Raw genomic sequence first — 12,246 nt, forward strand, 5'->3', positions numbered from 1 at the left:
GATGGATGGCGGCCACCGGGCCGCCAGGGGGAACAGGCCAAGGCATGAAACCTATTCTCACCTGGGTTGGCCCAGCACCAGTAGCCTACTGCAGAGACCAGACGCATTTCTACCTAAAGCCACTGGGTTCTGAGATTCGTTTCTGAGTCTCTGGGATCATGTCCATTAAGCAGTTCAATCAGGAACCAAAGAGGCCTTCCCTCCAATTATATAGCTGAGCCGGAGGTGGTTTGTGGGTGTGTTTCCCACATACCTAACTTTTGGCCGTTTACTTTCTTGGTAAACTTTGCCCCAAGTTTTTGGGGTCTGGCCAAAGGCATAGCAGCAATTTTGGGGTATCTGGAAGTCTGAAGGCGCCATGAGGCTGCTGATGCACTCGCCTCACAGGTACAGATTCACCTGCTGGCAGCACCATACACCTGGCAGTTTCTGTTTTTATGTGACACGTCTAGTGATGCTAAGAGGCTATTCTTATGCTTAGGAGGTCACTCCCAGTGGCACTAGGGATTAAACTGGGGCCGGCTGCATGCAAGGCAAGTGCCTAAACACTGCACTCTCTCTCTAGTCCCCAAATTCATGTTTCAAAAGAAAATCACCACAAAGTTCCTGAAACTCTCACACTCTCCATTCTCAACTTTCAGAAAGTATGAGATACCTTTTCCTTAATCTCATTCTTATTTGGTTCTTGTTTGGGGGTCAGGATGGCCAGTGTTCAGGGGTGACACACGGAAGTGTCCACAAAACCATATGTGGTGCTGGAGTTTCAAACTGGGATAAGCTACATGCAAGGCAAGCACTTTAGCCCCTATTTTATCTCCTCACCCTTCTCATATTTGGATGTGCACTGAATAAACCCACAGAGAAAACATATCATTACTTCCATATAGTGGAGCAAAATGACTCTACTCTGACACTTGTCCCGGGAAATCAGGTAATCAAGAAATTGGCCAATTTCTTTGGCAGTAAAAGAGTTTCTTCTTTTGGATATTGGATATTGGTTTTTACTCTAAAGTAGCCAGGTATGTTTACTGGTCTTAGTTTTCCTATAGTCTTGGGTTGTAGGGTATATAAAGAAGAGCTTGCACTGAATATGGCTCAGTAGGGCTACTAAAAGGGGCCCCATCTGCAAAGACAGTATTGAAATAGACCTTAGGTCTATTTCTAAATTAACCTAGATAGAAACTTATATGGCCGCAATTATGGAGAATTTTAAATCTTCCATCAAGTATAAGCCTACTAGGGAATCAGAGGTGAGAAATTCAATGATGAAACTCTACCCAGTACATAAAAAGCACCTATGGGACTGTTAATCCTAGCCCTGTTTAACTGACAATCCCCCACCAAATTCAAAATCTAGCCTATCAAAGACAAATTAAAGTAATAGTTTTTAAAAATTATATTTTTCTTTCTCTCTTATCCTCCAAAGATAGAAAATCTTGAAGCGAATGTTAGCAAATTGACACATAAAATTACACTGGTTTGACAAAATGGAAGAATTTTTGCTGAAATTTGATCTTAAGTTTTGACCACTATATATATAGCAACAGATACTGAATGATTTCTGAATCTAGTGTCATGAAGCTTAAATTTCATTAAGAATCCACCTGCGCTGGAGAGAATACAGGAATTAAGGCTCATGCTTTGTATGCATGCTTTCATTGCAGCACTCATACTCTTGTCCTCACATTGAATGGCAGGCAACGGTTGGCCAGTAACTTACTAGGAGTGACCCCCAGACCTCCTGAACACTGCTCGTTAGGTCAACCTCCACCAGAAAAGAATAATTATTATGTATAAGTAGGAAATAATGACACCATAATGTGATGGGGAGGAAAAGGTCCACCCTTGAAAAGATTTAAATAAAGGGAAGGAAAAGCTGTTGTCTTATACTGAGGACTTACTAAACATAAAATTAAGTTATAAAGATAATTTTACAAATGTCATTCTATAAGTTTCCTTAAACAATTCTTCATAATTATCATTAAATATAGACTTATTCTCTCTTTTTTTCAACTATTGACATATCCTTTGACTCATCAGAAATTCTCTTGGGTTTCTAAGGATCAGAATGGGCTGGTGCTTAGGCATAATTGCAGAACTTTGTGTTTGATTCTTGGCCCCAGTTTTGTTACATACTATGAGATGAGTCTAATATTCTTTTTTGCTAAAAATTATGTAAAATCAAAAATTTTGGTACTGGGGTTAAGCAGCTTGCCCTGCATTCCACTGATTTGATTAGAATTCCCTGCACCATATACAGTCATTCAGGTACTGCCAGAAGTCATTTGTGAGCACACTCTGTGCTCACCAGGTATGTCTCCTCCCAAATCAAATAATAAAATAAACAAAAGGTTATACAGGTGTGAAAGATGGCTCAGTGGCTTAAAACACATTTCCAGAAGCTCAGAGCTCAGTGCTCAGAGGTGTCACAAGGTCCCAGGTGATCCTGACAGCTTCACTGTCAGGCATTTCCAGATATGGGAAAAAATCAAAACTATCAAAGGTTCTATGAATTATATTATCTTTTCATATCCTTATTACCCACACCCACCTCCATTAATAAACAGTTTGGTCAACAAAAATGGGTTATATCCCATCTATCTAATGGCCTCACCAAAAGATACTTCTAATCCAAACAAAATATGAACTGAGAAAGGATCTTGTGTGTGTGTGATTTCAGTGAAATAGTAAGAACAGAAATAAAGTTCTAGGTGGCTGAACAGTAAGTGGGACAGATGAAAAGTTCTACAACAACAAAATGAGCCTCAATGCTTCTATGAGTACTAGAATGAATTAATTAAAAGACCAAATAGAATCATAGCAGATCTAATTTTTAAAAGTTATATCAACGGAACCACCATCTCCGAATGCAACAGTTATATATACCTAGGTAGAGAAATCAACATGATGAATGACCTGGCACCTGAGTTGCGCAGGAGAAAGAGAGCGGCTTGGAATGCCTTCAAGAGCATTGAAGAAATAACTAAAAGGACAAAGAACCTCCAGCTACGAGCACATCTCTTTGATTCCACTATTCTTCCTGCACTAACATATGCCTCAGAGACCTGGACCCTACGAAAACAGGATGAGAACGCTATTCGGGTCTCTCAAAGAGGAATCGAAAGAACTATGCTTGGAATATCACGATTCACTCAAATGAGAGATAGAATCCGGAGTTCTGATCTTCGTCAACGCTCAAGAATCAGGGACGCTGTCTCATTTGCCAAGACATCAAAAATCAGATGGGCTGGAAACGTAATGAGGTTTACAGACAACCGCTGGACTAGAGCCATTACTGATTGGATTCCACGGGACATCAAAAGATCACGTGGATGCCCACCTATAAGATGGTCAGACTTCTTCGTCAAGACCCTAAATGATTGGTTTGAGGCTCTGCATGTTCCTAGAACGAACAGATACCATTGGGCTACGCTAGCACGCAACCGGGATGAATGGAGACGTTACTGGCACCCGCTCGAATAAATCGATGAATAACGGGGATTAAGTGATTAAGTGATTAAGTGATATCTTGGGTCAGAAACACAGCTCAGTGGTAAAGCATTTATTCTCCATGTATGAGGACCTGGGTTCTACATCCAGCACCACACTAAACAATAACCAACCAACTATTCAAGCAAAAAAAAATCACCTAACTTACAAAATTGTTAAGTCTCTTTTAAGTACCTATGACCTTTAGTATTTTTATGACCCTCTAATGCTTTCTAGCTAATAAATTATGATGTGGGAATGAGACTGAAATATAATGTATTAGTATGCTAATATAGTCATTTCCTTATTCTGAATTATATTCAAATGATATAAGAATTCTATTCTACTATAAGTGGGTACTGCTTTACATTTCAGTAACAATAAAGAAAATAGGTTAGATAAAATGAGAATAGTTTATATACTACTAAGTATGAGTACTCTTGTTTCTGACAAACTGGAAGCATCACTACCAAAGATTCTTCTTGTAATTTTACTCCCATACTTCTACCTGCAGATTATTAACAGGAAGTATAAGAAAAGAGCACAATCAATGATTCGTGGTATAGCAGAAGCCCTGAAAAATATTTTTATTCCTCTAATATTAATGGTTGACAATGGGGAGGTGGGGTTGTCATAAAAACATGACTCAGAAATTCTTAGGATTTCTAGAAATAGTTCTAAGAAACTAACCTTTTAATCATATCCTCAATGTTAACAAGGTGCACTAAGAACAAAATAAAGTTTTTTTGCATAGGGATAAGATTTGTCCATTATGAATTAATGTATCAGAAACATTAAAACATGTATAGGGCTTAAGGCACTAACCTTAACTAAGTCAATCCTGGTTTCATGTCTAGCATTACATATGGTCCCTAAGAACCTCCAGGAGTGACTCAGGAGGAAAAACAAAAACAAAAAAATGAGTCTTCCCTCCTTTTTACCTACCTACTTCCTTCCTTCCTTCCTTCCTTCCTTCCTTCCTTCCTTCCTTCCTTCTATTCTGCTTAATTATTCTTTCTTAGTTATTTTTGTAACAACAGCTGTGTCTCAGCAGATAGCTGAGTGGGAGAAATTGCTCGAGCGGGCCCAGTAACGTCTCCATTGGAGACTTTGTTGTTACTGTGTCTGGGACAAATTAGGATTCAGTAATTTTTATATAAATGAACTAACTGTAAATCCTTAGGAAGAAAAGCAATAAGGGAAATCTGATACTTTCCCTTCACATATGCCTTATTTCAGAAGAATTATGAGGCCTCAGGCCCTCGACTTGACATTGCTATATTTTAATTTAGAAAGATAAGGAGTTTAGTCAATACATAGTCCTCATTTCCCAGTGGGACATGAGTTTTTGGTTAGGAAGAAAAAGAGCCAGAATTTCGAGGAAGCTAGTGAACACCAGAGAGGGATGTGAAGTTAATGACACTACCTTTGCACTTTCACATTCAGGCCTTTAACCTGTTATGTTGACTATTTATGGACTAGCAGAAATAAAAGCATCATAGATGAAAGATGTGAGTTCAATTAAGAGACAAAGACACAAGATCAGTGTGAAAAGTCTGAAATTCAGACAATACAAACACTTTTCATTTTACACAGACATGCTTGAATAGTACAATTTCACAACATATTAGATTTGTTAATTATTCATTGTCATGATTAAAATAATAGCTACACTAAAATATTTATTAAATATAATGTGATATTTAGGATTGGATTCTGAAAAAAATGACTATTATAGCTTAAAACTAGTGAGATCAAATAAAATCTATAGTAAATAGTATTTTCAACACTAATTTCTTAGTTTTGACAAAGAGTTCATAAGATGCTAACATTAGAGTAATCATAGTAAAAGGTATATGGGAAACTTTGGGGTTATCTTTGCAAGTTTTTGGGATAAAGGATTACACTGAACCAGATGTTTGGATGATTTTTATATATATAATTATGCATTTATTAAAAATTTATCATAAATCAAATTTTATTCCAAAATAATTTAAAATTAGAATACCTTATTTATATTGAAATAATGTGAATCAAACAATAAGTTATTCCAATGGCTTATTAGAGACTATTGGGTCTGTTAATGCAAAATTCTCTAGTGCCGTTGAGTTTAATGGGTTGCTGATACTTTAATCTGAACAGCCATGGAGAAGGCATTCTGTCAATGGCATTCTTTCAAAAACAACGTCTGCATCCGGTATGGATAATATCTTGGTTCATTTCATTTCATGTTTATTTTAGCAGCATATTTTAAAGGGGACACTTCAGTTTCACGTTTCTTTTACTATGTGGCAACCAGAGATGCAATAAATACCTACAGTTCTGACAGTGTTTTGTTCAAGGAAAACATTATGCTCTGTCTTTTGTTTATAGTACATAATGTTCCTTAGTGTTTTGGGATATTTTTATATCCATTTCTCATTTATCTTTTATTTGCTGTTATCATTTTCCTATGTGTATATTAAGGGAAAGGAAACTATTTGGATATCTCTTCACTAATAAGAACAAAACAAAACTGAGGTTACCAAGCAAGGGCAGAGTAGAAGAAGATGATCAGAAATGACATAAGGTCTATGGTGAAGGATATTGGCAATGAAAGTGCAGTGACATTGTACACCAAAACCATAAATGTTAACATTACTGTAACCATGTTATTTAATCTACAATATAAATAAAATTTTTAAAAGAAATAAACCTTGAAGCTATAAATAGTTTTGTATCTATATTACTTGTTGTTACTGTGTTTGGTGTATCGAATGCGTCACAGGTAGCTTGCCAGGCTCTGCCTTGCGGGCGAGATACTCTCGGTAGCTTGCTGGGCTCTCCGAGAGGGGGAGGAATCGAACCAGGTCGGCCATGTTAGCCGCTTGTAAGGCAAATGCCCTACCACTGTGCTATCTATATTATTCAGGCTTAATGGGAAGGCCCAGAAAAGGCAGTAATCCAAATGACAACAAATAATACCAAAATTGAAACTAACACTGACAACATACAACCTAATATCCTAGTGTTGTATGTTGAGTGGCAATGATGGCCCTATTGATTGGTGAAGAGGAAGAAGATTCAGTAGGGCAAAAGAATTATGATCTAATTCAAATAGTCACTGTCACAAGGATAGAAATGTGAAAAATATTTGTGGAATTAGTTCTGGCGGTTAAAAAAATTATTCCAACACGACTTCAGGGGAGCCAATTTTCGTTATGGTCATTTATCCTTGAATGAGAAAACAGAGAAAACCCAATCACTGTCAGTCCTGTTAGGCAGAGGAAAGGTGACCCCTAGTCTCATCAAGCCAAACTTCAAATGAGAGGTGGATAAAGACTCACTATTGCTTCCCCTCTTGAGGAACAGTTTCCCTTCTCACTAATCATTGTATCACTGTCATCTGTTGTTCATCGATTGCCTCGAGCAGGCCCCAGTAACATCTCCTTCATCCTAGCCTTGAAGTGCCACATTCAAGGCTCTTCCAGGGTCAGGAGAATGAGATCCATCATTGTTAATGGTTTTTGGCATATTGAATCTGCCACGGGGAGTTTGCCAGACTCTGCCAAGTGGGCAGAATACTTTTGGTAGCCTGCCAGGTTCTCCAGAGTAAGAACTAGATAATAAGATGCTTCCAGAAGCAGGGTTTTATAGCCTCTGGGTCTTGGCCGTTGATGAAATTACACGCGTTGGGGGCAGTTGGTGGGTCTATTGCCTAAATACTGGAAGATGGGGGATCTGGGTGGAGAAGGCCCCAGTCCCAATCCGAGCAGGCTTGGACATCTACACCCCGGGTCCCGCACACCTGGGTTCCTCTGCCTGTTCCTTCTCACTAACCATACTGAAATTCTTTCGTTTGGGCCTAGAGAGATTTGGGCCCAGAGAGAGACAGAGAGCTTGGAACGTAAGGCACTTGCCTTGCACGTTGCTGGCATGGGTTCAATCCCTAGCATCAAATTTGAGTCCACCAGTACACCCAGGAGCTAGTTACCCCCGAGCCCCGAAATGTAAGACAAAAACCAAAAAGGGGTGGGGGGGGGGAAGAGAAATGATTGGATTTCAGATCCCGTATCTTTATCACAAGTTTTAAATTCATTGTCTCCTGGGTGTTTAATTTAAAGATGATGCAAACTGTGAAGGAATCAACAAAATTGGGTTTTTTGGGGAGAATTTTTATGTCTTTTAAACTTTTGTAATATATATATTTGACTGTTTCACAAAGATTCTTAATTCCGAAGGCACCCATTTGTGTATCTTAAATCAAGCCCTAGGGCTGCTGGGCGCGTTGTCGATGTTTTATGCAGTATGTCCTCACATCAGGCCCACGCCTTCAACCTGTCGAGAAGACCAGGGCACCACCCCATCACCCGCGGGCTTCGCAGGCGTAGGAGAGAGCGCATGCGCAGCAGCCCGCGGCGGCGGCGGCGGCGGCGGCCGGTGATGACGTAATAAGCCGCGCGACGCCTCGGGGTAGTCAGATGTCGAGAGCCGGAAAACGGTGGTGGTCGCTGTCATGGTACACTGCAGTGGCGTGTTTTTCAGAAAGGTCCGTGACTGGTGCCTCTCAACCTGATGCTTCGAGCTGACCTGAAGGCATACCTTGAGGGTTCTGGTTCTTCGCTTCCCGTGATCCCCACGATTTCTGTCTCGGTTCCTCTTTCCTTCTTGGTGGTACCACAGTCCCCCCGGCATCTCCTGGACCGGGTTTGCCAGTGAGGGACAGATGTGTGTTTATCTACCTGGCACACGCGTGTTGGGGGGCGGGTTTTGAGGTTTCACCTGCCTATCTTTGAGACGCGCAGAAGAGCTTAGGTGGTGTTTAGCGTTCCCCATCGGTTTCAAATAGTTTATATTTTTTTGCCCTTTAATAACTTTCTCCAAAGCCTGCCCTTATATGTTTCCCTCGACTGCATTGTTTTTACGAGCTCTCTAAAAGCGATTTTATAATCATAGGACCCAAAATAGGCTTACCTTCTTGCAGAAGTGGTTAGTTTTTGTGCAGTGGTTGTTAGTATTGTTCTTGCTAAAAAACAAAACTTAACCAAAACACTTCAAATTGAAGAAAATATTTTTAAGAGCAAAAGTAATAAATGCAAACTGTGAAGGTGGCAGCATAATTTGTCCTAATGATTAACTTTATTGTTTATGACAAGGTTCTATTTCCAAACTTATGAATAAAATATACAGACATACTAAGAAATGTGACATTTAATGGAACTTTAAAAAGTTTTCTTTCAGAGGAAATGCATGGTTAGTAGTTCTTTGGAGTGAAGTTATGTTTTATTTAAATCTATTTTTCAGAAAAAATATTAAAAACGGATCTATTTGGACATGCCAGATAATCTTTCAGCCAACAAGGAAAATGCTTTGCATTTTTGTGGATAGGTGCTTAAGAGCTGCTTGTATGGAGCTTTACTCCTTTTGTCACAGTTTGTCTTGGCAAGGGGAATATTTGTTGATTTATTTGTTCACTTACAGGGTACATCTCTGATCTAGCCTTCCTGAATTAAAGTATATATTCTTCATTCCAGAGGAAAATGTCAGCTCTGATGACATTTATATTTCCTTACTATTGCATACAGCACTATTTTATTACTTATTTGAATACTCAGATAAAAATATATGCCTTTTCCCCCCTTCAGTCACACGTGACAGTGCTCTGTTTGCTTGAGGTTATTTCTGGCCCTGGGGAACCATGTATCGCAGGGTATTTAAACAAGACTACTGCATGCTAAACAGCTTTCCTCCCATCCTGCTTTCTCTTTGAGTCTCAAAGTCTGTGTAAGCTACATCTTTCCTGTGCCATTGACCACTGCAATGTCTGGTCAAGACTGCACCAGAATCATCAAGGCAGTCTTGGCTAAACAGGTTGGCTTGACTAGCTTCTTTTTTTAGAGTATTATAGAATAGTCAGTGGTATATCTGTATTTTGGTTTTGTTCTTTTTTAATTTCTTTTTGGCGGGGGCAGGGGTGGCACACCTAGCTGTGCTCAGGGTTTGCTCATGGCTCTATGTGCAGTGATCGCTTCTGGCGGTGCTTAGGGACCATATGTATTGCCAGGGATTGAACCCTGGTCAGCATTTTGAGAAGCAAGCTTTTTATCTACTGTACTATGTCTCCAGCCTTGTATCTGTATTTTGGAGAAAATTCCCAGATGTTTTTGATACATATAATTATACTAAATGGCTAAATACATAAATATTATTAATTTGAGAAATAAAGGGATTTTGGTAGACTGGAAGATGTTAGGACTGTAAAGTTAGCTCAGAAGGCTAGTGCATATGTTTTGCATTCTGGAGGCTGTGGTTCCACCTTCAGCTTCCATCGTCCCCTGAGTACCCCTGAAGCTCAGTAGGTTGTGACCAAAAATAAAACAGAAGTGTGCATGCACACACAGACACAGACACACACAGAAACTAGTTGACTGCACATCAAGTTCAGAGTTTAATGGGGGAAACAGAAGTTAATGCTAAGTGTAATGTGAAACTTCAAAAGTTGTCATAATGGAGTTGCTGAGATTGTGGAAAATTAAGACCTGAAAATGAATGTTCAGAAAGTAGTGATATTCTTAGTAGAGGAAAAGCATGAGCAGTGTCATAGGGATGTGATAGTGTATCAGTTACTACAGTGCAAGGAGAGGAAGGAAGTGAAACTAAAAGGGTAGGTGAAAAGCTTGAATGTAGTACTGAGAATTTTAGACCTGTATGTTGTAAAGTGCAAAAAAGCAAACCAAAAAACGTCAGTTTGAGTCAAGACAAAGTACAGAGTTAAAATCCATTTTCATAAAGGTAACAGCAAAATGAAGGAAATATCCAGGAAGATATGGCTGTATGCTGAAAAACCAATTAGGACCTAATGTTCTAGTTAAGATACTAGGACAGGTTGATCAGAAGTTCAGGAAAAAAAAAAGGGGGTGCTTCACAGAAACAAGCAAGTTTGGGTTAGAGATTCCCATATGGAGTTTTAGTGAATAAACTGTTACTCAGTTATTTCAGAGAACCTTGGAAAAGTTTGGTTTAGTCATATTAATATGTTGTGCTTGAAGTGACTTACCATTTCACTAATATTTTGAGAAAAATTACATATTTGAAAGCTTAAAATATCATTAATATCATTGAAATACATGTTTTGTTCTCAGTTGCTAACATCCTGGTGGACCTGTCTGTCATTTGGGTATAGAGACTGTTTCATCTAGATGATGATTACAAGTACAGGCTAGATCACCCCAGGAGAGAAAGTCTGTGAAAAAAAAAAGTGAGTGAAGAAAAGAACTAAATCTGATGCACAGAAAGCCATTATTTAAGTTTTAGTTTGCTGGAGTTTGATAGCATCAAGAAAAAGTCCAAGTTGAGAAGAAATTTAGAAAGGAATTCTAAATTGGTAAGATGTTTAATACACACATGTTCTCTTTTCTCTCTCTTTTGTAAGTATGGAAACTTCATTGATAACCTGAGACTCTTCACCAGAGGAGGAACTGGTGGAATGGGTTACCCTCGTTTCGGTGGAGAAGGTGGAAAAGGTGGTGATGTCTGGGTTGTTGCCCATGACAAAATGACTTTAAAACAACTTAAAAGCAAATACCCTAAGAAACGATTTGTAGCAGGAGAAGGAGCAAACAGTCGGTAAGTATTTACTGAGTGGCTTTGAATGTAAAATCAGTCTGTTCTGGAGAAAAAAAAAAGGTAAAGATAAGAATTTAATTTAATTTAACTGGAACCAATAGTATAGTGGGTTAGGTACTTGCTTTGCTCTTGGATAAACTGGATTCAATCCCTAGCACTATGTATAGTCCCCCGAGCACCAGGAGTGATCTCTGAGCACAAGCTGGGAGTAAATCCTGAGAACTGTCAGATTTGGCCCAAAATCAGGGAAAAAAGAAATTCAGCTTGTTTATTGATATATCCCTGCTATGTTTTCTATTTATTTAGGTTGTGGTCATCTCTTTAAAGACCAAAAAAAAAAAAAAACAAAAAAAAAACAAAAGAAACCTTCTCTTTATTTTTTTGTTAATGTTTGTTACTTTTTGTGTATTATGTTCACCTCAAAATATGAGAACAATCTTTCTCTTTCACTTTTATTTTTTATTTTTTTGGCTTTTTGGGTCACATCTGGCAATGCTCAGGGGTTATTCCTGACTTTGCACTCAGGAATTACTCCTGGCAGTGCTCAGGGGACTATATGGGATGCTGGGAATCGAACCTGGGTTGGCCACGTGCAAGGCAAATGCCCTACACGCAGTGCTATTGCTCCAGCCCCTCTCTTTCACTTTAAATAATAAAAACATTTTTTCCTATACATTTAATAATTATTTAATTATTTTTATGCATATAAAACTTAGGCACAAAATGAAATCAAAATGCTTTCCATCACTTTTACTTTAGTCTTTTTATTTTCCCTGTGCCAGAAAATTGTTCAGAATAGTTAAATAGCATTATAAATAGATAGTTATTGAAATCCATCTGTAGGAACTTACTATTTTACTATAATAATCGCGTTGCAATATACATCCTTATATAGGTAGTAGTATACTTGGTTGTTCAGCAATTTTTGATTTTGTTTTCTGGGCCACATCCAGTGGTGTTCAGGGGTTACTCCTGGCTCTGCACTCAGAATTACTCCTGGTGGTGCTCAGGGACCATACAGAATGCCAGGGATTATGTAAGGCCAAAGCCGTACCCACTATACTATTGTTCCAGACTCTCAAGTACTATTTTAGACTAAATTTCTGGAAGTATAATTATTAGTAGAAGTTTGTATCAGTTTATTTTCTTGTG

At 38.6% G+C, this 12,246-nt stretch overlaps 1 protein-coding gene across 1 annotated transcript in view; it reads left to right on the forward strand.

Annotated features, from left to right (window-relative positions):
* Nucleotides 1-7,908: 7,908 nt before the first annotated feature.
* GTPBP10 (GTP binding protein 10) overlaps nt 7,909-12,246 on the forward strand; it is a 28,139-nt gene continuing 23,801 nt past the window's right edge. Inside the window, exons 1-2 of the mRNA XM_056118547.1 lie at nt 7,909-8,017; nt 10,901-11,094. Of these exons, the coding sequence (XP_055974522.1) occupies nt 7,985-8,017; nt 10,901-11,094 (227 nt within the window). The 5' untranslated portion in view covers nt 7,909-7,984. The remainder of the gene's footprint in view (nt 8,018-10,900; nt 11,095-12,246) is intronic.

Source organism: Sorex fumeus, unplaced genomic scaffold, assembly GCF_029834395.1.
Source record: "Sorex fumeus unplaced genomic scaffold, SorFum_2.1 ptg000037l, whole genome shotgun sequence".
Taxonomy (NCBI): domain Eukaryota; kingdom Metazoa; phylum Chordata; class Mammalia; order Eulipotyphla; family Soricidae; genus Sorex; species Sorex fumeus.